This window comes from Muscardinus avellanarius, assembly GCF_963383645.1.
Source record: "Muscardinus avellanarius genome assembly, chromosome: 12".
Lineage (NCBI taxonomy): Eukaryota > Metazoa > Chordata > Mammalia > Rodentia > Gliridae > Muscardinus > Muscardinus avellanarius.
In genome coordinates this window covers 80581884-80609218 of record NC_137798.1, presented here as the reverse complement: position 1 = coordinate 80609218, position 27335 = coordinate 80581884, and the positions used below count along the sequence as shown (strand labels likewise).

The window sequence follows — 27335 nt, the reverse complement described above, 5'->3', positions numbered from 1 at the left end:
GTGTGTGTGTGTGTGTGTGTGTGTGTGTGTGTGTGTGTGTATGTCTTTTCTTTAATCATAGATAGAAATGAGGGCTTTTAGGCAACAGGTCATGAAGAAATAATGCTGAACACCACTGCACCTGAACTACAGAGGTCTTGACATGCCATCATGACAGATCCAACCTCTGATGAGCCACAGAGCTCAGCACAAAAATACCCACTGATTGTCCCTTAAATTCACCAAGTATGTTAGAAATATGTGCCACAGGACAGTGGGGACTGGGTGAGAATGCACATGACAAAGCCCACCATCATCACTCAAACAACTCAGTGGTGCCATTTTATATCCAACAGACATTACATTCTCTGTACTTCTATGGAAGCCAGGGAAGGGAGGGGCAGCCTGGACAATCCATCAGTACACGCACCCTCTTTTTTTGGTGGTACTGGAGATGGGATTCAGGTGCATTCTACCTCTGAGCTACACCCCCAGCCCTATTTTTTATTTGGAAACAGGGCTTTACTGAGTTGCAAAGGGCCTCACTAAGTAGTTGAGGCTGTGAACCACGATCCTCCTGTCTCAGCCTCCCAAATGCTGGATCACAAGCGTGCACCACCATGCCTAGCTTAGTTCACCCCTTCTATGTGAGAATTACGGATGACTCTGAGGGTGCTGGGCCAGCTTTAGCTCTACCCCCCTACAATCCCACAATCTCCATAGGCCTTCTTACCCAGCTATATTCCTTTTATGATGAACTGACATGTTCCTAGTCTTACATAAAGTGCTGTGTAAACTTGGTTTCAAGTGCCCCTCTTCAACCATATTCACAACACCCACCTGCCCACCTCAGCAATATATTCTAAAGTTTCCACTGATGAGAGCTATAACTTTTAAAGAGCACAATATAACAGCCCACCACTAATTACATTCTGTATGAGAGAAAGGAGTAATCACTTTGGGGAACAAAAGTGCCGCTCTACTCAGCGCCCATTTAAGACAGAAAATATCCAGGTGCAGGGGAGGAGTTGCTCTCCCCTGTGACCAGAGAAATGAACATTTAACGAACAGTGCCCATGTATTTCAGAGTAAAAGCACTCAATTTGTACAAAAAAAGAGAGCTCTTCTGTCAACCAGGCCCCTGAATGACAGACACTCTCGATAATACTTTTTTGAGAAAGTGTGGCTTTTTTCCAGTAGCTCTGGGCAGTCGCTTATTCCTCATTTTGACAAAGTAGCATCCAACTTCAGGCACGACTGTGTATCTAACTCTGCATGCAGCGGAGCCGTCATAAACACGCCAAGTATAAAGGCATGTCAAGAAGACATTTTTTTCTCCCTAAAGCATGGCCTGAGAAGCCATTATTATAATAGAGTATGAATTTCTGCTGTAGGTTACTAACCTCTAAACACTATTAACAATAAAGTCCCACTTAGGACATAAATGCTTATACCAGAACATGAAGTAGTAAGACATAATTCACGACTATTTTAAGTCTGCTATACACCTATACCATCTTCTTTGTTACACCAATCTGCATGTACAGACACATCCTCTTTTGGGAGAATGTGAACTTTGAAGACAAGGTACAGTACAGTGCGGCTGCTGCTGCTCCCATCAGAGCATCTCATCTGCAGAACAGAAGTTCCCAATGCTCATGCTGCTGGTGTCTCTTCTGAGCCTCAAATTGAGAACTCGGTCGATACATCTTATTGGCACTCGAAATAAATCAAGACTTGGCTTGATTGCAAAAGCCTTATCTTCTACAAACATAACTTCATTCAAGAATTTGTTTGGGACTGGCTGCATATTTGGGACTTCCTCAAATGATATTAAAATCTCTACACAAAGGTATGAAAAAGCAGTTACTAGTTTTTCGAGAATGAAAACATACCTGCACAAAAGAATAGCTCTAAAAATGGAGCTGTAGGTAAGTGGTGGGACAGCAGTAATGTAACAAATACAGCACAGGGTGACCTTTAAAAACGCTGCCTCAAAACTTTACTAATTAAAAAAAAGATTACCACAACAAGATTTTCTAAGAGAAAGAGTATGCCGCTGTGTGTAAGGAGGAGTTGGTCCTGGCGGTAAAAAGACTGGGAACATCAACTACGATATGCAGGGCTGGATAATACAAAGTCTGCTGTGTGTTTCAACACCAGCAAGCCAGGTGGGTGAAGCAGGGCGCTCTAGCTGCATCCAGGACTCTTTTCTTGTGGCATTTTAAAAAATGTAGCTGTAATTGAGTCAGTGGCCTTCTCTGCTGCGGAGGTCCTGATCAGCCACTCGGGGTGTGGAGACTTCTGGGCTTGTGCTGCTGGCGTGGCTGGCTCCATCATCTCCAAGTGAACTGGTTGCAACAATAAAGCAAAGAGGAAAACAACGATTGGGAGACAAATCAGAGCAAGAAATTAGAAAGAGAAACACTTAGAAATAAAGTTTTTTAATTTTTAAGTTGTGTACAGTTTTTCTTTATTCATTCACTCACTCATTCATTTTGAGACAGGGTATCACTAAACAGCAGAAAAATATCACAATCAGGCATAGAATTTTTCAACAAATTTACTGAAGAAATTCTGGACAGAATAATCATTGCTTGTGCAGGGCTGTGCAGGTGGTATGTGGTGTGTTTGTGTGTGTGCGTACGTTTTTTGGTACCTGGATTAAACTTAGGGGCATTCTATACCTTTGGGCTATACCCCAGCCCTACTTTTACTATTTATTTATTTATTTATTTATTTATTTATTTATTTATTTATTTATTTATTTATGCGGTACTGGGGATGGAACCCAGGGGCATTCAACCTCCGAGCTACACCCCCAGCCCTATTTTTTAAAAATTATTATTCTTCATTTGGAAACAAGGTCTCACTGAGTTGCAGAAGGCCTCACTAAGTAGTAGCTGAGTCTGTCCTCGAACCGTGATCCTCCTGTCTCAGCCTCCCAAATGCCAGGATTACAAGCATGCGCCACCACACCTGGCTTTTTACTCTTTATTTTTAAAACAGGGTCTCACTAAGTTTTAGAAGTCCTCACTAAGTAGCTGAGGCTGGCCACAAACCTGTGATCCTCCTGTCTCAGCCTCCCAAGTATTGGGATTACAAGTGTGTACCAATACCTGGGAGGCTGAGACAGGAGGATCACAGGTTTGTGGCCCAGGGGCCTTCTACCTCCAGGCTACACTCCCAGACCTATTTTATATTTTTATTTGGAAACAGGGTCTCTTAGATGGCTTTGAACCTGCACGATCCTCCTGTCTCCGCCTCCCAAGCATGGGGATTACAAGCGTGCGCCAGCATGCCCAGCCTCAACACTTCTTTTTTTAATAGAAAAGAAGAAAGAAAATATCGGAGCACACCCAGAGTTTATTTCAGATTTACATGCATACCCATAGGTATATTCAAACAAGAATTTCTTATTGTGGGTATTTAAAAAGCATTTTGAAAGTTAATACTCTAAAGAATATATACAAGACAATGAAAGGGCTTTCAAAGGTTTTATAATCTCAACCATAGCAACCAAAATATTTATATGTATGTATGTATCTCTTCCCCCCCCCCCTCTCTCACACACACTCACTCATTCATTTCATAAAACTATACCTATCCTTACTACATGGTCGCCAAAACACTGACCTTAAAAATCTAGTGGGTTTTTCGCCAGGTGTGGTGGCGCACGCTTGTAATCCCAGTACTTGGGAGGCTGAGACAGGAGGATCCTGGTTCAGTGGTTAGCCTCGCTATTTAGTGAGGCCCTCTGCAACACTGTTTCAAAATAAAGAATAAAAATATAGGGCTGGGGATGTAGCTTGGAGGTAGAATGCCCCTGGGATCCATCTCCAGACTGGCAAAAAAAAAAAAAAAGCTGGGGGTGGTAGCACAGGCTTGTAATCCCTGCTCTTGGGAAGCGGAAACAGGAGGATCGTGCAGGTTCGAAGCCAGCGGCGCTGGCTTAAGAGACCCTGTTTCCAAATAAAAAAAGATGTAAAAAATGGGTCTAGGAGTGTAGCCCGGAGGTAAAAGGGCTTCCAGGAACCCCAGTACCACCAAAAAAAAAAAAAAAATCTAGTGGGTTTTTATGTCCACATGTTTGTGTTTTACTGGGAATTAAACCTAGGAGCATTCTGCCTCTGAGTTATACCTGTAGCTCTTTTTATTTTTTATTATTTTTTATTATTTTTTTTTATATTTTGGTGGTACTGGGGTTCCTGGAAACACTTCTACCTCCGGGCTACACTCCCAGAGCTATGTTTATACTTTTTTATTTGGAAACAGGGTCTCTTAAACCAGCATGGCTGACTTTGAACCTGCGCAATCCTCCTGTCTCCGCCTCCCAAGCACGGGGATTACAAGTGTGCGCCACCACGCCCGGCTTTATTTTAGCCATTTTTAAGCATACCGTTCAGGAGCATGAAGTATATTCGCACTGCTGTTCAATCATCGCCACCATCTAACACCAGAAAATTTTCATCATCTCAAATGCAAACTCTACCTCTATTATGCAGTAACTGCCACTGCCCTCTTCCCCCAATCCTGGCAACTGTCATTCGTTCTACTTTCTGTTTTATGAATTTACTACTCTAGGTAGCTCATACAAGTAGAATCCGATCATATCTGTCCTCTGTGCCTGGCTCATTTCACTCAACAAGTCTTCATCCATGTTGTAGCATGTTTCTGAATAATGAAGGTTTAGGGCTGAATAATATTCCATTGTGTGTGTATATCACATTTTGTTTACCCATTCATCTGGCAATGGACATATGGGTTGTTTCTACCTTTTAACCACTGTGTATAATGCTGCTGTGAACATGGATATACAAAAATCTATTTAAATAATTCTTTGGGGTATACAGCCAGAAGCTGAATTGCTAGATCATATGGTAGTTTCATATTTACTTTTTTGAGGAAACACCATATGGTTTTCTATAGTGAAGTACTATTTTACATCCCTACCAGAATGCCCTGGGTTCCAATCCCATCTTTGCTACAGCTGATGCTTTTGCTTTTTCACACGGCCATCAAATGAGCGCAAGACGGCCCAGAAGAATGTTTGCAGCTACTCCAGTGAATCCCATGTTTCATAACAGCATAACGGGTACAATCCAAACTCCCAAGAATATTTACTTGTAGTATAGTCATCACTTTCACACATAGATCACATGTATATAGCAGTTAAAATGAATAGATTTTGGTAGAACAAAACATGATTGACTCATAAGAACAGAATTTGGTGAAACTTGTAACTTGCAAAATATAGCACACAGTTTGAATTATTTTTATAAGGTTAAGAAACATGAAAAACTAGACACTATACTGATTAGAAATACATATGTATGCTAAAACTCCTTGGAAAAAACCCAAAAGAATTAAAACAATAAACAAAAAATCAGCCAGGTACAGGTACATTTGCCTGTAATCCCAGTACTTGAGAGGCTGAAACAGGAGTATCACAGGTTCAAGGCCAGCCTCAGCAACTTAGGCCCTCACCAACTTAGCAAAACCTTATTTTAAAATAAAAAATAAAACAGAACTGGGGTGTAGCTCAGAGGTAGAGGTAGAATGCCCCTGAGTTCAATCCCCAGTACCACCGCCCCCCCCCCCAAAAAAATCAGGGTAACCATTACCTCTGAGGAGAGTGGAAGATTTTAGAGGTAATATTTTTTTCTTAAAGTAGACAGTGGGTACGTGGATATTAGCTGCATTGCTTTTCTTTACATCTTGCATATCTACTACAAAATATTCTTTTACAGCCACTCAATATTTATCATGGGGTTAAAAATATAGAGAACAACTCTGTTCATACAACAAAGACCTTTAAGTATTTGTTTAGATGCTGGCAATACACCAGTAAGCAAAACAGATAAAAATTACTTCCCTTCAAAGCCAGGCATGGTGGCGCACGCTTGTAATCCCAGCACTTGGGAAGCCGAGGCAGGAGGATTGCAGAGGTTCAAAGCCAGCCTCAGCTAAGTGAGGCCCTCAGCAACTTAGTGAGACCCTGTTTCCAAATAAAGTAGGAAATAGGTCTGGGAGTATAGCCCAGAGGGAGAAAAGTCCCTGGGTTCCACCCCCAGTACTACCAAAAAAAAAAAAAGAAAGAAAGAAAGAAAAGAAAATTACTGCCCTGCAGAACATATCCTGCAGCTACAGCATACAGCATCATGGCCTGGAATCCCATGTAGGTAATTAACCAATTAACTGTTAAGTACCCTTCTGAATGATGCTTTTATGACACATACCTTATTCCAGGGAAAGAAGATCAGAAAAAGCTTAGAATAGCCAAAGCAGTCTAGGCTCTGAATAGAACCCAATCGCCACAATTCCCTTTTACTAGAAGCTGTGTGTTGGACTGGGGGTTTAGTCAGTGGTACAGCCTTGCCCAGCATGCAGGGGGCCCTGGATTCTAATCCCAGCACTACTAAGGGGGGGGGGTGGAATTTGCATGCCAATAGCTCTGATCTACTATTCTTGTGTGTGTGTGTGAGGGGGTGTTGGGGATAGAACCCAGAGGCTTTCTACCTTTGGGCTACACTCACAGACCTATTTTCTATTTTATTTAGAAACAGGGTCTCACTAAGTTGCTGAGAGCCTCACTAAGTAGCAGAGGCTGGCTTCAAACCTGTCAATCAACTTGTCTCAGCGTCCCAAGTACTGGGATTACAAGCAGAGCCACTACGCCTGCCTCTAATCTACTATTCTGATAAAGAAAATTATTTCAAGGAAAGAAAAGTCTGGCTTATATCTGAGGTACTTAAAGCTACTTAGCTTCAAATTTTGGAGAAAATATCTATTTTTCCTTTTTCAAGTGCATGATTTAAGAGGATATACAGCTAGTTTCTTTCAACATGAGGTCAGAGTCTTGCCAGAAATCCCTGTTCTGAGACATGAGTCTTAGAAGCAGGTTTGCAGGCTTACTAAGATCCAGAGTGCAGTTGTGTGCACTAGACACCTGCATGCAATAAAGCCCTAAGGGGAGGCGAGCAGAGGTAAAAAGAAAAAAGAAAAACAAGAAAGAAAGAAAGGCAGTGTATTTATGCTTTCAAGAAGGGCACACTTAATGGCACTATGAAAGGGCCCTTTTCTCTGGCCCTTTGTTACTATGAGACCAAAAAGACAAGGAAGACATGCTGTTCTTCCTGCTCTTCACCTCTGTAGCCTTATTAATATCTTTAAATTCAGTCAATTTTAACTCAAAACTTTCTACTGGTGGGGGAGGGAGAAAAGAGAAAAGATTTGTGGCTGCATGTTTAAGAAAGAAGCTAAATTCATCACAGTGACAGGGGAGAGTGTTGGCAGAGATCTGAGCTATTTATTCTTTTAGGAAAATCCTATAAAGAATGACACAAGGAAGCCTCTATCTGCAGTCTTGTTCATCACACTGGTGAAGAGTCTGATAACAGATGTATGCAGGAGCGTGATTTAGTGCCAGGAGCTGGCCCCTGATGTGTATTAATACAGCGGCAAAGCGAGACGCACCTCTCTTCATCACTCATTTCTATAAAAGAGGTGGAATCCGAGATGGCCCGATGGTAGGCAGAGCAAGCCCATTTGTTCTACTGACTGATGGCGCAGGCTCAGGCTATGTCCTTCACCTCCATGGGGCACTCAGGTTGTGGGAAGAAAAAAAGAAAATGCTCAGTGAAGCAGAGCTTAGTCAACAAGTGAGAGGCGAGGAGTTGGGCTCTATAGGGAAATGTTTAATACCAAGGTCTTGTTTAACACCCTAGTACACTGCCCAATTTTTTTTTTTTTTTTTTTTTTTTTTGGTGGTACTGGGGATGGAACTCTTCTACCTCCAGGCTACACTCCCAGACCTATTTTATATTTTATTTGGAAACAGGGTCTTTTAAGCCAGCTGAAGCTGGCTTCGAACCTGTGTGATCCTCCTGTCTCAGCCTCCCAAGCGTGGGGAATACAAGCATGCACCACCACACCCGGCTACACTGCCCAATTTGAATATGGAATACGCATTTTAAACTCTTCCCAATGGTTCTTTCTTATAAAGAATTAAAAAGCTAAAAACAGAAGCTTGATATTAAAGGGGAAGAAAAAGAACAAAATAGGAGGAGGGCTTTGTTTTTTTTTTTTTGTTTTTTTTTTTTGTTTTTTTTTTTGGTGGTGGTACTGGGGTTCCTGGAGGCCCTTCTACCTCAGGGTTACACTCCCAGACCTATTTTATATTTTTATTTGGAAACAGGGTCTCTTAAGCCAGCGTGGCTGGCTTCGAACCTGCGCGATCCTCCTGTCTCCGCCTCTCAAGCGCGGGGATTACAAGCGTGTGCCACCACGCCCGGCGAGGGCTTTGTTTTAATGCTTTGAATTCCACAGACTAGATGAGAACCTGAGTTTTCATGCAGGGTCAGTGTGGAACCAATCCTACTCTACACACACACACACACACACACACACACACACACACACACACACCAGTGTTTATGAGGACAGTTCTACAGTTCCTAGATGCTGCAATTTATCAGTCATGTGACCCTGAGGAAATGCTTTCGTCCTCAGTTTTCTCATAAATAAATGGGAATAAACACAACACCTATCTTATAAAGCTGCTACAAAGATTAAATGAATGCAAAGTGTTTGCTTAAGGGCCAGGCCATGGTTCAGGTTGCGGATCCCTGATCTAAAGCTGCTTGGGATCAGAAGTGTTTCAGATTTTAAATTTTTCTCAGATTTGGGGACATTTGCATGTATATAATGAGATATCTTGGGGATGGAACACAACCCAAGTTTTACACAATGAAATTTATGTTGCGTAAACACCTTATATACATAGCCTAAAAGTAATTTTATTCACTATGTTTACTGTACCTAAGTTTCACTATAACTCATCACATGAGGTCGGTCAGGTGTAGAATTTTCAACCAAATGAGTCATCAAAAATGTTTCAGATTTTGGAGCATTTTAGATTTTACATTTTCAGATTAGGGATACTCGGCCTGTTCCTCTCTTGGTCACTACCTCCCATCAAAGATAATCAGTATTTGGGGATTTTCCAACAAATATTATTTTTGAACAGAAAACTAAAAAAGTTTTAACCTGAAGAACTGACTTCAATTACAAATTTCATGACCAGTACAATACCACTCTATTATCCATAGACAGTCTGAATGTCCTGCACTGTGTGCCAGTGAGAAAGTAAATGACTCCTCGTGATTCCCTCACTACGACCAGAATGCAACCAAGATGGATTTTCATTAACATGAGCCCAATTTCCCGTCTGCACCAGAAATAAAGCTCAGATGACTGGAGACTGCTGATAGTAGAACAGGGATCTCAAACTCTAGAAAGCCACATGACAGAATGAACAGGCATGAGTTTTGGTGCTGGAGAGGACTGGGCAGATTGCTTCTCACAGTCTCAGTTTTCCTGTGTAAAATGGTAACAAAATGACCTACCTTATCTTGAAGGTTACATGAAAAGGTATATGAAGCATCTAATTCAGTGCCTAAGACATAGTCAGTGCTCAATAAATGTAACTGCACATAATCACCTGTGCTGGGGCTAGACAGAGATGCTGTGGCCACAGGTTTTCGTTTCCTCTTGATGTCACTTGAACATGGTGGTCCCCAGTGTACATTTGTCTGTCTGTAGAAATGAGGAGAGATAATATGGCTTTAACTTTATAACTGCTATTGTTAAGGCGTTATGTTCAGCCGAGATGAAATCCTTGACCTATTATAGACATATACTAACAAGATGGGTACCATTTCTTTTTTTTGATAGAGCTAAACCCCTAGTCTATTTGTTACTCTTTATTTTAAAACAGAGTTTCACTGAGTTGCAAAGGGCCTCACTAAGTAGCTGAGGCTATCTGGGAACTGCAATCCTCCTGTCTCAGCCTCCCAAATGCTGGGGTTACAAGCATGCGCCACCACAGCTGGTGAAATGGGCACCATCTTTTGTCATTAAATTGGCACAAGTTTATTCAGAATCAAACATAATTTACTCTTTACCCATTATACACAACACTCTAAATTTTGTACTTGTTCTCAGAGTAGCAGATATTCAAGATTAATTTCAACAAATGTTTCATCACATATTGATTTTTATATAAATTATTTTTCATGAAAACTATAACTGCAGTTGTTTTAAATTCACTAATGAAATACCTACTCTCAAGAGATAATATATTGAAAAGTTTAATGCTGCATGAACACAGACATTTGCATAGAATTTTAATAACAAGTTTAACCCTTCTTCCACTATATATCTGGCTTTTTAATACTATATTACAAATTAAATTTGGTTTCCATGACTTCTAAAACTACAAATTATGCAACCATCTGAAACTTCAGCTTATTTTAAAAAGCAATACAAGCTGGGCATGGTGGAACACGCTTATAATCCCAATAAATGGGAGGCTGAGACAGGAAAATCCTACGTTGGTTTGCAGCCAGCCTCAGCTATTTAATGAGACCCTGTTTAAAAAAAACAACAACAACAACAACAACAACAACAACATGGGAACATGGGGCTACAGATGTAGCTTGGTGGTAGAATACCCCTGGGTTCACTCCCTAGTACCACACTCACACAAAAATAAGAATGAAAAATAGGGCTGGGGTGTAGCTCGGAGGTAGAATATTCCTGGGTTCAATCCCTAGTAACCCCCCCCCAAAAAAAAGAACGCAATGCACTGAGCTTCAAAGGTAGCAAAGCAAAAGATTCTCTGAAAGATGTATGACAATGCACCAATTTTTAAAAAAAGGACAATAGACTTAACACTGAGATGGCCAATGTGTTGGCTTGGTCCTCCACTAATCCCCACTTCTTTTCATTTGTGGAATGATTCTTCCCGATTAAGGACCAAGTGGAGTCTCACCTTTATAATCACTTCCCTTGACCATCTGAGACCTTACCTGTGAATCATTATTTAACTGCTGTACATACATAGCAAGATTGCTGTATATACATCTTGGTTCCCTAATGAACTTGATTTCTTAATAGATTAAGAACAATAATTCTGAGAACATGAACATATTTACTTCTTTCTTAATTGTGCAATGATCTTCCAATGTCATCAGCACACGGCACATACCTAATCCTCATCAAGTACATGGTGATGGGCTGAGGATGTAGCTCAATGGTAGAGCTACATGAGCAAGGCCCTAGAGTCCATCCCCAGTACCAGAGAGAAAAAAACAAGTATGTGTTGACTAGACTGATAAGAATGAAGATTCTACTGGGCTAAGGGAGTGGCTCAGTAGTAAAGCACTTGCCTAGCATGATGGAGGCCTTGGGTTCAATCCTCAGCACCACAAAGGAAGAAAATTATTCTAAAGATAAATGGCCAACTGAATTGGGCATGGCAGCCCATGTCTGTAATCCCAGTATCTGGGAGGCTAAGACAAGAGGATGACAGGTTCAAGGCCAGCCTCAGAAATGTAGCAAAATCCTCCACAACTTAAGGAGACCAAGAGACCAGATCATTTCAAAATAAAAAAATAAAAAGAGCTGCAAGTGTAGGTTGAAGGAAGAATGCCCCTAGGCTCAACCACAGTAATACACACACACCAATTTAACAATGAAAAGTAGTTAAGATGGTAATTTTTTCATTATATATTTTTATCAGGATTTCTTAAGATAGCCAAAGTATATGACATAAAAAAAGTTAATAAAGTTATACAAGATGAGCTCCAGAGTACCAACTGACTTAATAGTCTGGAAACTCAGACACCTAAGAGAACCTAGTTAGTGACTCTCATAAAATGATAAAATGGACAGATTTCTCTTTCTTTCTTTCTTTCTTTCTTTTTTTTTTTTTTTTTTTTTGCAGTACTAGGGATTGATTCCAGGGGCATTCTACCTTAGAGCTAACCCCCCAGCCCTATTTTTTTATTCTTTATTTTGAAAGAGAGTCTCACTAAGTTGTGGAGGGCCTCACTAAGTAGCTGAGGCTGGCCGCAAACCCACAACGCAATCCTCCCATCTCAGCCTCCCAGGTTCTGGGATGATAAGTGTGCGCCACCATGCTGGGATAAAAGGACAGAGTTCTGACTTCGAGGGCCCTCACTCCATCTGGCAACTCCCACAGCACATATACATATTCACATTTCTTTTTATTTAATATGCTTTTACTGGTGCATTACAGTCTCACATCATAACGTAAATCATGTTGACACACATGTACAGCACTTGGCGCACACACACACCCCCAGCCCCGCCTCCCCATCCACCTTCCCCAGAGTACTGAGACTGACACTGGTCTTTTCATCCTTCAGTAAACCTCAGTCTTCCCACTGCCCTTCCCTCAGACTACCTCCCTGGCTCCACTGAGGTTTCTTCTCCATTTTTTGGAGTCCCTCTGGTATCCCAATTACTCCCTAGCTTCTGCATATTAGAGAAAACATAGCAATCTTTACTTTCTGTGACTGGCTAATCTCACTTAATATAATGTTCTTCATGTCCTTCCATTTTCTTGCAAATGACATAATTTTGTTCACCTTTACTGCAGAGTAGAATTTCATTGTATTTCCCATAGTTTTGTAATCTATTTATCTGTTGATGGATACCTAGGTTGGTTCCATAATTTGGCTACTTTATTGTGCTACTAACAACATGGGTATGCATATAATACTGGAGTTCTCTGGTTTCAACCCCTTTGGACAGATGCCCAAGAATGGAATAGCTGGATCATAAGATAGATCCATTTCCAGTTTTCTGGGGAATCTCCACACTGATCTCTATAGTGGCTGAACTAATTTGCAATCTCACCAACAGTAGAAGAGTTCTAATTCCCCATATCCTCACCAACATTTATTCTTTTTTGACTTCTTGATGACTACCATTCTGATTGGGGCTAGATGGAATCTCAGTGTAGTCTGGATCTGCATCTCCCTGATTGCTAATGATGTTGAACACTTTTTCATGTATTCACTGGCCATTTATATTTCTTCTTTTGTGATGTGTCTCTTTCTTTTCTTTTTTCTTTTTTCTTTTCTTTTTTTTTTTTTTTTTTTTTTTTGGGAGGTCTGGGGATGGAGCCCAGGGGCATTCTACCTCCAAACTACACCCCCTGCACTATGTTTTATTCTTTATTTTGAAACAGGATCTCACTATGTTACAGAAGGCCTCACTAAGTAGCTGAGGCTGTCCACGAACTGCAATCCTACAGTCTCAGCCTCCCGAATGCTGGGATTAGAGCATGTGCCACCACGCCTGGCTTCTTTCTTTCTCTTTCTCTCTCTCTCTCTCTCTCTCTCTCTCTCTCTCTCTCTCTCTCACTCTCACTCTCACTCTCACTCTCACTCTCTCTTTTTTTTCTTTGGTACCAGAGATTGAACTCAGGGGCATTCGCCCTCTGAGTTACACCCCCAGCCCTATTTTTAATTCTTTACTTTTGAAAAAGAGTCTAAGCCGCAGAGGGCCTCACTAAGTAGCTGAGGCTGGCCACAAACCTGTAATCCTCCTGTAATTACAAGAGTGTACCACCATATAGAGCTGCCATTTCTTAATTTTTTTTCCCTTAGTGTAAGGTCTTTCAAGTTCTTTGTATATTCTAGATATTAGCCTTCTATCAGAGGGATAACTGGCAAAGATCTTCTCCCATTCTGTAGACTTTCCCTTGAGACTCTTGACTGTTTCCTTTGCTTTTCATGCCATCTCGTTTATTACTTCTTGTTTTAATTTCCTGAATCTGGGGTCTTGCTGAGCAGGTTTCTACCTGTGCCTCTGTGTTGGAGTGTTAGACCTATCTCCTGTTCTAGTAGCTTCACAGTCTCTAGCTTGACTTCCAGGCCTCTGATCCATCTCCAGTTGATTCCTGTGCAGGGTGAGAGGTGAGGATGCAGCTCCACTTTTCTACAACTGGATAACAAGTTTTCCCAACCATTTGTTGAAAAGGCTGTCATTTCTCCAATGTATGTGTCTGGCACCTTTGTCGAAAATCAATTGTGTGTAAGTGTGTAGATCTGTTTCTGTATCTTTATTCCATGACATTGGTCTATGTGTCAATTTTTGTGCCAATATCATGCTGGTTTTATTATATAGCTCTGTAGTATAATATGAAGCCAAGAATTGTGATGCCTCCTGCATGGTTCTCATTGCTGAGAACTGCTTTGGCTATTCTGGGTCTTTTGTTTCTCTATGTGAAATTTATGACTGATTTTCCTAGGTCTGTGAAGAATGACATTGGTATTTTGATAGGGATTGTATTGACTCTATAGATCAATTTTGATTGAGTGGCCATTTTGATAATATTTATTCACCTATCTAAGAACAAGGAAGATCTTTCTCTTTTCTAAGATCTTCAATTTCTTTCTTTAGTTTTTTATAATTTTCATTGTAGAGGTCTTTTACCTCAGTTTAAGTTTATTCATAGGTATTTTATTGGTTTTGAGGTTATTGTGAATGAAAATGTTTTCTGAATTCATGGTTGGCATATAGAAAAGCTACTGACTTTTTCAGGTTGATTTTGTATCTCGCTACTTTGTTGAATTTGTCAATCAGCTCTAGCAGCCTTTTGCTTGATTTTTTTTTATCTTCTAAATATAGGGTTATATCATTTGAGATAATAAATGTAGAGATAATTTTAATTCTTTTCCTATTAAAATTCCTTTGATGTCCTTCTCTTGTCTTATTTCTCTGGCAAGAGTCTCAAGGACTATATTGAAAAGGAATAATGACAGTGAATATTTTTCTAAATAGTAAAAGCTTAAAGAGTTGAATCAATTTTTAGACAGGAAAATACAAAAAACAGACTGGAACCCTAGGAAATTTTTTATAATGCAAAAATTACTACAATACAAGGCCAATGGTTTTGAAAATTCCAACCAAATCATCTTTGATCACTCTCTCTTATATATAGAGTTAAGTTTGTTATATACTTTATGAATAGTTAATTCTGAGCTAAAATAATTCTGAATAAATTTATAGAGAAAACAGTTCATTTCTCATATCCTAGGTAAATCTAGAGAATAACTGCAGAACTAAATCAGCATGTCAATCTGGTAATAAAGTAACAGATGACAGAACATCAAGGCACACAGGACTCTGAATTGAGAGGTGATAAGACCTTTTGAAGCCCTAACATAGGCAGTAAAGAAAGTGTTACTACAAAATTGTGTTCCTCATCAAAAAAGAGATATATACAGAATACAGCTCTACTTTTTCCACAAACAAGGTACTGGAGCTGGGCGTGGTGGCGCACGCTTATAATCCCAGCTTTGGGAAGCAGGAGGATTGTGCAGGTTTGAAGCCAGCCTCAGCTACTTAGTGAGACCCTTCGCAACTCAGTGAGACCCTGTTTCAAAATAAAGAATAAAAAATAGGGCTGGAGGCATTGCTTGGAGGTAGAATGCCCCTAGGTTCAATCCCCATCATAAAAAACAAAAAACAAAAAACATGGTACTGGAGTATGAGGGGCCCCAAACTCAAGAGCTTTGACCCAATCCAATCATGCTCAGATGTAAGTACCTCAGCAAGGGAAACAAAGCCAAACAAATGATAGCAGTTTGTATTCACACTTCTTTTCTCTTTTTCAGTAAAGGAATCTCTAGAACTTTTCAGAGTGAATGCTAACACCACAGCTTCTATCTAAACTATGTTATCAGACACCAGGGCAGTAGTGTATGAGGGAGAGGAGACAGTGACTAGAAGAGGTGCAGGGAGATTCTGGGGTCTTTCTGGCAATGCCCATTTATTGATCTGGATGCTGGTAACTTGGCCGTGACTGTAACAATTCAAGTGTATGTTCCTTTGTATGTATATACAATCAATGTATATAAGATCTTCAATAAAAAGTTTAATTTAAAAAATTGTTTCTTCAAAATCAATGTTTATAATATGCTGAGTTTTATGAGATTCAAAATGAGAAGCATAAGAAAAGTACTCAAAGGGTTATTAAGATATTAATTCCCAGAATATCAACTTGGCTGAACTCAGTAGGTACTACATTTTATGTGCGCCGTATCCATCATTTTCCCAGCTTTCATGTTTGATTTATGTCAGTAACATGGTAAAGGGCCCATATTATCAACTCCTTTATGGATCTAGTAATGCTTAGCTTACAGTTTCAAGAGAAAACATATTCTGAGTAAGAAGATGAAACTGCACCAAAATGTTTATACATTTTTAAGCATTTTTAATGGAAATATATTGGTTCCTTAAGTATTCATTTTGAAAAAGTACTATTTGCCTGCTATTAACACACAGGTTATTAAGCTGCACTGCACTGTGCAAGAGCCTTGGGGACTGCACACACACTCGGTGGCTCAGGTGGTCCCCACACTTCCCCAGGCCTTTAGGAGACGGTTCTGTGGTCCCAACTCTTCCCTGCTCCGTAACATTCAACATTTCAGGGTTAACTGTCCCTATACTAAATGGCCCGACTGCTAAGCCTCAAGCCTCTTACTTCTTGCAGCAGTAAGTGGTCTACATCTACCATCCCATTCCCATTTATACTTGTTGTCTTGAACACTCTGAATTCTTCAAACTTTATACATTGCTCTGGTTAAAACTGTTCTTGTGCTGTAAACCACGTCTGTCTTAAGAAGGGACCGTTCAGTTACTCAGGGTACAAAAGAGGCTAAGTAGAAACTAAGCTGACATCCTATCAGGTTAAAACCTCAATCTCGCCAGGCATGGTGGCACATGCTTATAATCCTAGTACTTGGGAGGCTGTGACCAGAGGATCGCAGGTTTGCGGCCAGCCTCAGCTACTTACGCCGTCCACAACTTAGTGAGATTCTGTTTCAAAATAAAGAATTAAAAAATAGGGCTGGGGGTGTAGCTCAGAGGTAGGATATCCCTAGGATCAATTCCCAGTACAAAAAACAAAAAACAAAAAACAAAACAAAAAAAAAAAAACCAACAACCAAAACAAAACAAAAAAAAACAAAAAAAAACTTCACTCTCCATCAGAGTGGCAAATGGTTCCCAGAGTCCTTTAAGGAGTTCTTACAAATTCTCCACAAAGATCTTTATTTAGTAGGCTGGAGTAGGAGCAGAAACAGTACTATGTTTATTTTTAAATGTGCCCACAGATAAAATCTACCAAATTCTCAGACAACCTAATCAGTAACAAAGATCCAAATACTTAGGCCACGGAGTAACAGAATGATTCAATAAATATACATTTTAATAAAAATGTTGTTTTACCCCTGTTTGTATACCTGGCATACATGCTAAACCTAGAGAAAAGACAAGCTCCACTTACCCCACTTATCTGATCCAAGCCTCGGGGTCAATCTGCACCCAGGCTCTTGTAGTGTACACTTGGGAAGCACGCCTCTTTTGCAGCCTGGGTGCCAGGACCAATACTTCCCACACAAGGCGCACAGTCTCCACTGTGCCAGCATTTGCCAGAATAGATGGAGGGGTGGAGGTAGGATATGAGCATTAAAAGCAATAAATACCTTTTTTTTTTAAAAAAAAATCTTTACTTCAGAAGCCATCACTAAATTCTTATAAGTGTGAAGGTGAATGCTGAAGATTAACAACTAATTGAAAGAGTATTCTTTAGATTCACATATAAATGCAATGTTTCTGTTTTATTTTTACTGCAGGGGCTGAAAGATCAGGTGAGTTGTTCAAACTGCAGTGTTACTTAGGAAACTGGGCAGATCACTATGTCCCTGGGGCAGGAATGTACTTCTAGGTGAAAAAAATTACTTTGAGAAACACATGCATGCTTAATAGAACCAATGTTGGCAAAAAATAACTGAAGTGACTGCTTTTGGTTTAGAACAAAGAGATTGAGAGTCACTCCTAAGGAGCAAAAGCAGTCTCTATCTGCCAATGGCAAGCTAATTTAAGAAAGAGTTCACCTTCAAAATCACTTGCTTTTAAAAGCCACTAAAAAGTTTATTTTTTGTACAAAATAGGAATAAAATTTAATATAAAAAAGGTACTACTGTAGTTTTTCTTAAACGTATACAGCCAAACATCAGGGAAGAAACTGGCATTCTTAAGAACCAAAGGTTATATACATCATATATTCCAATTATTCTCCTTAATTGCTAACCTATGCAACTCAACTATAATAATAAAAATGTATGGGGCCTACCATGTGTAAACACTATCCTGGATGTAAAGAGGACAAACACATGATGACTGCGCCACAGCCCCATCCGCAGGAGCTCACAATGTGGTAGCAAGGTGTATTCATAAATACAGAACTAAAGCCGGGCATGGCTGTGCATGCTTGCAATCCCAGTACTTGGGAGTCTGGGGCAGGAGGATCGCAGGTTCACAGCTAGCCTCAGCTACTTAGTGAGTTCCTTTGCAACTCAGTGAAACCCTGTTTTAAAATAAAGAATAAAAAACATGGCTGGGGGTGTAGCTTGGAGGTAGAATGCGCCTGAGTTCCATCCCCAGTTTTGCAAAATAAATAAATAAATACAAAAATACATACATATATACATATAAAACTAATAATATGAGACACTGAGCTATAATCAAGGAGCAAGTCAAGTGCTAGGGTAAAATGAGGGAGGGGGGACTGATTCTAGGGAGGTAGAGACCCCCCTCACTCACCTGTGATTTTACCTTGAGGGTTAACTGACATTTATTAAACACCCAGTAGGGGACAGACTTACACAGACGTGTACATGGGAAAAGATCCAGGCCTATGACACCAGGAGCAGCAAGGGAGAGAAAACCACTTCACATTTACCATAGGAACAGAGACAGCTTATTTAGTAGGAAGAGATCCTGGCAATTCCTCTAATGACTTCCACTCAAATCTAACCCTCAGCAGTCTGTGACAAACTGCTCACCAGCACCTCAAAATCCTCCCCAATCTACTTCCCTTGGCGACCAAGGTTGGACATCATGGAGCTGTTTCATGCCACCCACAAGAGCAGAAGCACTTCACATCAGCTGGAAGATGGTTATATTCCAGTGGAAAAACAGAGAGAAAATGCTTTCATCACTTCATTGAGGCAGTAAGAAGCCAGCCAGCTGAGAGCTGCTGTAAATAAGACCCTCCAACAGAGGACAAAAGACTTGCGGACTGCTTATTACATAATGGGAGGGTCTAATAGGCTTGGGCAGCCTTATGGATGACATTATAGCAGAAATATTTTTCTCACACATGGCTAAAACTAAGGCTCTAAAGGTGAGCAAGAGCTGCTGCACATCATAGCATCCCCTACAGACACAGGGCTAATAAAAGGTTCTTTCCCCCAAGCCCTGGGGTAAAACCTGAGGCTGTTTATTACGGCTCCAAAGGTCAAAATTAATAGCATGAATTGAGTCGTCTTCTTGCTCTTTGAAACTCCTTGTCAAGTGGCACAGCCAGCTGGGCACACAACTCTGATATGCAGATCATAACGTTTGTGAACAGATGAAATGAATTACAATGAGCACGGCCTATCACATTTCAACTCTAATGGGTGGGAATATCTCTTTTTACCCAAACGCCATCCAAGTACCTCCCCTTATAGTCTTATTTGGAACCATTTAAGGTCCTCAAGAATCTGTACTGTATTAGCAAATGACTCTGGAAGCCAACTCAAAGTTCTTAAAATGACAATTACCCAAAGGACAGAAGAGGAAAGAAACTATATAAGAAAAATGATATTAGCAACCAGGATGTTAAATATTTACTTACATTATTTCATTATGTTTGGTGTGTGGTACTAGGAGTGGAACCCAGGGGCTTTCTACCTCTGGGCTACACCCCAGCCCTATTTTTATAATTTATATGGAAACAGGGTCTCACTAGGTTGCTGAGAGCGTCACTAAGTAGCTGAGGCTGGCTTCGAACCAGTGCGATCCTCCTGTCTCAGTCTCCCAAGGCACGGGGATTACAAGCGTGTGCCACCGTGCCCAGCTACATTATTTCATTTTGATTCCCACTGGTACAATTTAAAAAAAAAAAAAGGATTAGCATTTCTACTTTAAACATGAGGAAATTGAGGAATGAAGGCATTAAGTTCAAAATTCTTACCTGAGTCTACCTCACATTAATATCCATGCTCTTAATCTCATGCTGTCTATGACAATACCGTATGGAAAATGAAAAAAACAAAAGAAGTCATAATACTTTGCACTTACTAAAGAATATGTATAATATTTGCAAGCTGGGCATGGTGGCGCTTGCTTGTAATCCCAGCATTCGGGAGGCTGAGACCGGAGGGTCGTGGTTCACGGACAGCCTCAGCTACTTAGTAATGCCCTCTGCAACTCAGTGAGACCCGGTTTCAAAATAAAAAGAATAAAAAATAGGATAGGGGGTGTAGCTCGGAGGTCGAATGCCTCTGGGTTCCATCCCCAGACCCGCAACAAAAAAAAAAAAAAAAAAAAAAATTGCATATTAGGCTGGCATCTGCCATCCTTACTAGAATTAAAAATAAGATTTCTCAAATGAAAAACAGTTTATTTCCAAAGGAACTGATCTATGGAAAGATATAAAATGAGTACTTTGCTATTTCAGAACTTGAAAGAATAAATTGAAGTAGTAATGCATTTCTAAATCACCACCCAAAATAGAGGAAAAGTCATAAAACTTAGAGAAAGTTCAAAACTGCCATGAAACATTCAAAAACACTTGGTGACTTGTGCATCATATGAAGAGATGTACCGATTGATAAGTTCTAGTTATCATTTCCTATATGTAGTAACAGTAAGAAAAGCAGTCTGTCACAATCTCTCATTTTGGGAAAAACTGCCTACAGTTCTAGTCTCATTACAAAATTGCTCCTTGACAATACCACTTGCCCATATGAGAGCACCAAACATAGCATCTGCTGTCTGAACAACGGTAATTCTTGATAACAATTACTATTCTAAGTGCAAATCCTAATACTAGCAACCAAAACAACAAAAGCAAAACAGTTGGTTTTGAATTTTATCCACACATCCAGCCAACTACCCAACTATCCATGCATCCATCTGGCAAGCCTCTACCCTCCTCCACTTCTCAATAACTTCATGCTGAGCACTGTGCTAGATACTAACACTTTCTCCACCTGCAGCAGCTTCTGCAAAGCTAAGAGAAGTCTAGAGGTCTACCTCCCATGAGGAATCACGCTCACCATACCAGAGCACAAAGCCTGTGCCAATTATGAAACTACAAAGCATCAGTCATAAAACCATATGCATTCTGGGCAACAGTTCTTAACCCTGGCTGCATATTAGTCACCTGCGGAGCTTTAAAATAATGCCAATGCCTGGGCCTCATCCCAGACCAATTAAATCAGCATCTCTGGGGATGGGTGGGGCTCAGCATAGATATAATCTATTTTTAAAGCTTCTTGGGTAACTTCAAAGTGCTGCCAGAGTTAAAAATCAGCAAACTTTTAAGTATTTTTAGAGTGGTATTCCAGAAAACCTCTTAATCCACAAATTTATTAGATGGCACGAAGATCATCTACTGCACCTGCCATCTGAGCTGCATTAAATGATGCATCAACACGATGTCATTTTTAAATTAAGTCTCATTTTTTTGTTGTTGTTTATAGCAATGAAATAATAAACGAGAGAGTACCTTGAGGTCATTCATCGCCCCCCAGTGGCCCCCAGGCCTACTCTGAGAACCTGAGCTGTACATAGCTGTTTAGGCGGCCTCGCTCTCATGAATAGTTGAATAGTTGAATGCTAGGCAGAGTGCAATCGGCAATGTCCACGCAAGAAGCAGCTCAGTACCCTGACAGGGGGGAACCTTCATAGTTCAGGCATGATTATCAGACTCTTTGTGCTCTTAAAGGAGAGTAATTATAGGCATGTGAAAAAAGGGAAGCGCTCCCCGAGGAACTCTTCCTCACATGCTTCCCGAGAGGCACGAGGGCCATTAAAAATTCCATGATGAAGAGGAAAAACAGCCTGGGAACAGCCAGGAGGCAATACAGCAAATTAATATACCAGCCCTCCTCGGGGAAAGCTGTGATAAAACAGGAAACACTTCTCTCTTTGCAAAATAAAATTATACCACTAATGATAACACAGTCACCACACACACACACACACACACACACACACACACACACACACACACATCATTCTAATGATGGGTGTAAAATTCCCAATGCTGCCTAGATGCTTTCAAAGAAATATTTTCCTACTACAAATAAAACTGGACGAGGAAAAGATAAATTTTCCATTCAAAACGCTTTTGAATACAATCATTCAGCGGCCTTTTCCCGACCACCACTGCTCCTTTCACCCCCTCCTGGTGCTGGGCTTTTGTTAAATGGTCAACTCTGCACAAGCCCCACTGCCCAGTTCTGTGCCCGTCCCTCAGCCCCCCATGCTGGAGTGGGGCTGCTCCTTCCCAAAGCTGCCTCACTAGGCAGGGACCCCGCTGTTTCAGAGGAGTGAGACGGGGCCTGGGGAGCTTAGGCCTTCATCACTCACACGTTCTAAAACTATAAGGTCACCTGCACAAAATGTTTCCCACAGAACAGTGGTTGCTGAACTTGATTGTGTACCCTTCACTGAATAAAACCTTTGAGGAAAAAGTCATTATATATGTAATATATACACTTTAAAATATGTGCTATTAGACTAATATATATAAAATTTAAGAGAAAAATTTCAAGGCTAAGATAATAAGTAAATGTTAAAAGATTTTTCTTGCCCTACCTCAAAGAAACTTCAAGCATGTACCCTACGTGGTATCTACTACCCTGGGAATGCTGTCTAAAAGGAAGGACAAAGATGATTTGTCCACATTGTCTCTCCTTTGCTCTTAGCAATGGTCCCTAGAGCCAGAAGCCCGGCTGAGCCTTCCTAAGGTTTCCAAGTCCAGCCACAAGCACTGTCAGGAAACAGAATGAAGACAACGATACAGACACACAAAGAAACAAGAGCTGCCACCCAGTCTAGCACAGAATGAGGCTTTTAAAGGAAGCAGAAAACCCAAGAAAAGCAGCGATATGGGTGGGTCTCAGCACAGCCCAGCTCTAGGTACAGAGGTAAAGGGAGGATGGCAAAGTAACCCTTTGGAGGCACTGGACATCATATGGTGCTCCTCATGCCATGAGAGTATACACAGCCCTTACTTCATCTGGTATCAAGACCAAAAGCTAGAGAACTCCTCTCCCATGGACTGAAATCTTATGTCTATTTGACCACCAGCCTTCAGAAAACCTCCCTGAGCCTGGGTTAGGCGTCCCCTCCATGCTCCATATCACTCAGGCACAAATCTTCATTGTCAATTTACACACCCGACTTTCTCACAAGAGTGTAGGCTCCTTTGGGGCACTACCTAAACAAAGAGCCTGACATTGAGTAAGAAGTCAACAAAGGTTGAACCTCCGAGTGACAAATGAATAGCATGCTACTCAAGAAAAGGTGGTTTACAATACCCCACTATTTTCCTTCCTTCCTTCCTTCCTTCCTTCCTTCCTTCCTTCCTTCCTTCCTTCCTTCCTCTCTTTCTTCCTTTCTTTCTTTCTACTGGGGATAGAGGGGCATTCTACCTCTGAGCTACAACCCCAGCCCTACTTTTTACTCTTTAATTTGAAACAGGGTCTCACTGAGTTGCAAAGGGCCTAAGTAGCTGAGGCTGTCCATGAACTGCAATCCTCTGGTCTCCGCCTCCCAAATGTTGGGATTACAAGCGTGCGCCACCACGCCCGGTTTCTATTTTCCACTTCTTATGAACATCATTTGCTATGGTCTCTCTTTTCAAAAGACATTCCCTACTGAAACACTACTTCTTCTCCAGTAGAAAGATCTGGCTGTAGGTTAGAGTGAAGACTTCTAACAGTGTCCATATGAGCATCATTTTTTTGTACAGCCTGCATCCCAATCTATGAACATATGTATATAAGAACTTACTAGGAAGAAAAAAAATTATTAGAATCTTAGGAAGAAATTCTGTGTAACCAGAAATAAAGTTCCATGGTCCAGCCTGTTAGCAGTTCTTTGTGCACAATAGCCCTGCTAATGAATGCTGTCGTTAAAACTGTATTTACTTCCTCGGTTACCTAAATAAAGAGAGTCATAACATTCATCCATTTGACAAATATATACCAAATGTCTAACAACTACCCGGCAAAGGTGTTTGGATTTATCTGGGAACAAGGTTCCTGCACTTTAAAGCTTATACTCAAGTACTAGAGACATGAGGGAAGTAAGTAAGTAAGCAAATTTATTATAGACTGTGAAAAAACTATAAGGAAACACCCAGACCACGAGCAGAGTGCTGCAGGTGGCCCCTTAAGTACAATGGTCTGAGCGGTTCTCCCTGAGGAGGTGACACTTAAGCTGAGATGAGGATGAATCAGACCTCGAAAAGGCTTCCAAGAAAAGGAACATGAGCACAGGTTTAAGGCAGGAAAGGACTGCTATTTTTGAAGAGCAAAATGGAGCTCCCTGGTGCAGCTGGATCTCTCCCCCAGAGAGAGGTAAAGAATTATATGAAAGGCAGTTGGACATGTAGGCAGAAATCAGATTATGCAGGGCTTAGCAGGTCATTGCAAGAAACATTAATAATGTGCTTTGAAGATGGGGATTTTAGCAGCAAAAATAATATGAAATATGAGGCAGAAGACTTAGGTCACAGTTGAGACCTACTCATTTGCTAGTCATGTGACTACAGGAAAGGTACCTCAGCACTCAGCCTCAGGTTCTGCATCTGTGAAACATCTATCTAAAGGCTGATGTAAGGACCAAATTGGTTCCTATACACATATTTTATACCCTGGAATGTTACAAAAAGGTACATGATACTGTCCAGAAGAAAATAACAAGCACTAGAAGACAATTACCTGGCTGAGCAGTGCGCTGGCGAACATCTTCGGTGAGAAGCATCAGCAAGAACGTCCATGGAGTAAAGGGGAGAGAGGGGATTGAACTGTGGGCATAAATAAGATTATTTTAGTCAGGCTTAAATGAAACACACCTGATCCCAAAGGGCAGCCTATTTGATTATTTTTGTCCTCTTTTATTGTCCAACTCTTCTGCCATACTAAACAGATACCATTCAATAAAACTGAGCATATTTAACAGTGTGCTCATGAATGCTGCATACTTAATCTAGAACACCTCAAAAATTTAAAAAGACTATTCCCTAAAATATTTTTTCAAAAACTTCTAATATTCAAGTTATTTAACTAGCAAAAGACAGAATTTCTCAACTGACATAATATTAACTTATGTTTACTGATTATCAACTGTGGATCAGCCCTTTTTACCAAGACTGGCACAAAGTTATCTTTTCATTCCTTATTCCTGGCAATTTTGGGGGGGAAGCATACTATCTCCAAACTACATGCCCAGCCCCAATTTTTTATTCTTTACTTTGAAACAGGATCTCACTGAGTTGCAAAGGGTCTCACTATGTAGCTGAGGCTGTCCTCAAATTGTGACCCTTCTGTCTCAGCCTGCCAAATGCTGGGATTACATGCATGAGCCACCACACCCAGCTGCAAATGATTTTCAGAATAACTGCTTAGCACATTCCAGCAGCACAGTGGAAAGAGTTCTATACTAGAATTAGCATTGCTAATCCCAGTTTTCCATTTAGCTGCTGTGTGCTAAAACAACATCACGGCTCTGAGTTGTTTTATCCTCATGTGGAAAACGCATGTATTACTATCTGTCTTAACTACTTCATAAGTTTATTTTGAGGGCTAACTGAAATATTGCCTTTAGGTTATAAAGTAATTTCAGTTTCTCATCTGTAAAACATCTATTGCCCTCAAAAGGTGTAGGCTGGGGAGTAGCTCAGTAGTAACACACATGTTCAGCATGTGGAAAGCCCCAGGTTCAATCTTCAGAAACAAAACCAAAACCAAAATAAAAAAGGGGTTGTAGCCAGGCGTGGTGGTGCACGCTTGTAATCCCAGCATTCGGGAGGCTGAGACTGGAAGATCGCGGTCTGTGGACAGCCTCAGCCACTTAGTGAGGCTCTCCGCAACTCAGTGAGACCCTGTTTCAAAATAAAGAATAAAAAATTGGGCTGGGGGTGTAACTCAGAGGTTGAATGCTCCTGGTTTCCATCCCCAGACCCACCCGCAAAAAAAAAGGGGGGGGGTTGTGCAAATCAAATGGGATTCTATGTATAAAAGCACCTCCCTTTACCTTTGCTAGTTTTCTATGGACTTCTTGCACAATAAATAGTCCTTTTCCAAAAGTCTGGACCTAATACATCTTAAATACTTAGAATGGTAACTTCAAAAGTACTTAAAAATAATGCAAACTAAGCCACTGTTCTATCTGTTACAGAGGTTGTAGACCCAATTCTATTAGCTGTATAACTCTGGGCAATAATTTAACTATCATGTACGTCTAGTTCCTCATCAGTATGTAACAGATCAGCCACAGGTAATGGCCACAGGTCCCCCTCTGCTCTGCTTTGGGATCCTCTGATGCAAACAAGACCAGAACCTCCAAACTGCAGTCTCTTGCATGCCGCCTTCATGACTTTCTCCTTAATTACCTACCACCGCAAAACTGTTTACCTAGGGCTTTCCTTTACGCCTATGACCTTTATTCAGTGTTGCCCTTGCTATATGTCCATGAAATAGCAAGTCTTATATGATTCCATTTTTCTAACCTACCTTATAATATGTAATTTTAATATTACAACCACCTTCCACTTGAAATCATGTCTTAAATACATACCAACTATGTCTCCCACTGCTCTGGTATATTCTGAAGAAAGAACTTCATAATGAAGGTCCAAGTCTAGAATGTGTATCGATTTGATAACTAGTAAAGTAGTCCAAGAAACAAACTGCTAAGCAACAGAAAGCCTGAGAATTTTTACCTACCAGTCTTTATCAATTTTACAACTCATTACCAAGATAAAGCAATGCCTTCCCCCAATCAAAAAACTTCAAACGTAAGTGAACATAACAGTAGCCACCGAGTAACTCTTAAACTGTGAACCCTACACAAAGACCTAAATATTCTCAAGAGGGAGTGAGACCAGGAGGGCAAGGCTTTCTGAATTCACAGCACAGGCTTCTGCTGTTCAACTAAGTGTAAGCACATGAGGTTCACTCTGCTTTCTATTATGCTACAAGTCAGGAACTGAGGATCACAGGTGGACCTGAAAGGGGAAATGACTACAGTTCTTATCAGTATTATTAGGAAACAGCCCTCTGAGTAAATTAGAATAACATAGGGAGGAGGGAACCTTACCTCATGCGCATAAGCAGAAATGTGAGGAAAATCAGAAGCCAACGTTTTATTCTTTCTAAAGAAAAGGAAATCAAATGATAAAATAAAGATGACAAAAAAAGTGCTCTTACCTGATTTCGCTCTCTTTTTCCAGCTGATGGTAACCAGAAACTAAAGAGAGGGAGAGAATAACAGGAAAGATACAATAAAGGAAGTGGTAGAAAAAGTTTAGGGGGGAAGAGGGGAAAAGATTTAAGAAATGGTATAATGAAGACAAAGAAGGAAATGGAAAAAGATGCAAGTGGAGGAGAAAAGGAAAAACACCTTAA

The 27335-nt window shown here is 40.6% G+C and overlaps 1 protein-coding gene across 4 annotated transcripts in view; it reads right to left on the bottom strand.

Moving 5' to 3' along the window:
• Window positions 1-2169: 2169 nt before the first annotated feature.
• GPATCH2L (G-patch domain containing 2 like) overlaps window positions 2170-27335 on the bottom strand; it is a gene marked incomplete at both ends in the record, with an annotated part of 46867 nt that continues 21701 nt past the window's right edge. The window contains 4 exons of one of the 4 annotated variants that reach the window (XM_080707838.1): window positions 2170-2330; window positions 9482-9576; window positions 24648-24733; window positions 27138-27177. In XM_080707838.1, the coding sequence (XP_080563964.1) occupies window positions 2170-2330; window positions 9482-9576; window positions 24648-24733; window positions 27138-27177 (382 nt within the window). Of the gene's footprint in view, window positions 2331-4750; window positions 4780-7352; window positions 7475-9481; window positions 9577-24647; window positions 24734-27027; window positions 27083-27137; window positions 27178-27335 lie in introns of those variants that run through there. The other 3 variants (XM_080707837.1, XM_080707840.1, XM_080707839.1) reach the window with 3 other exon arrangements.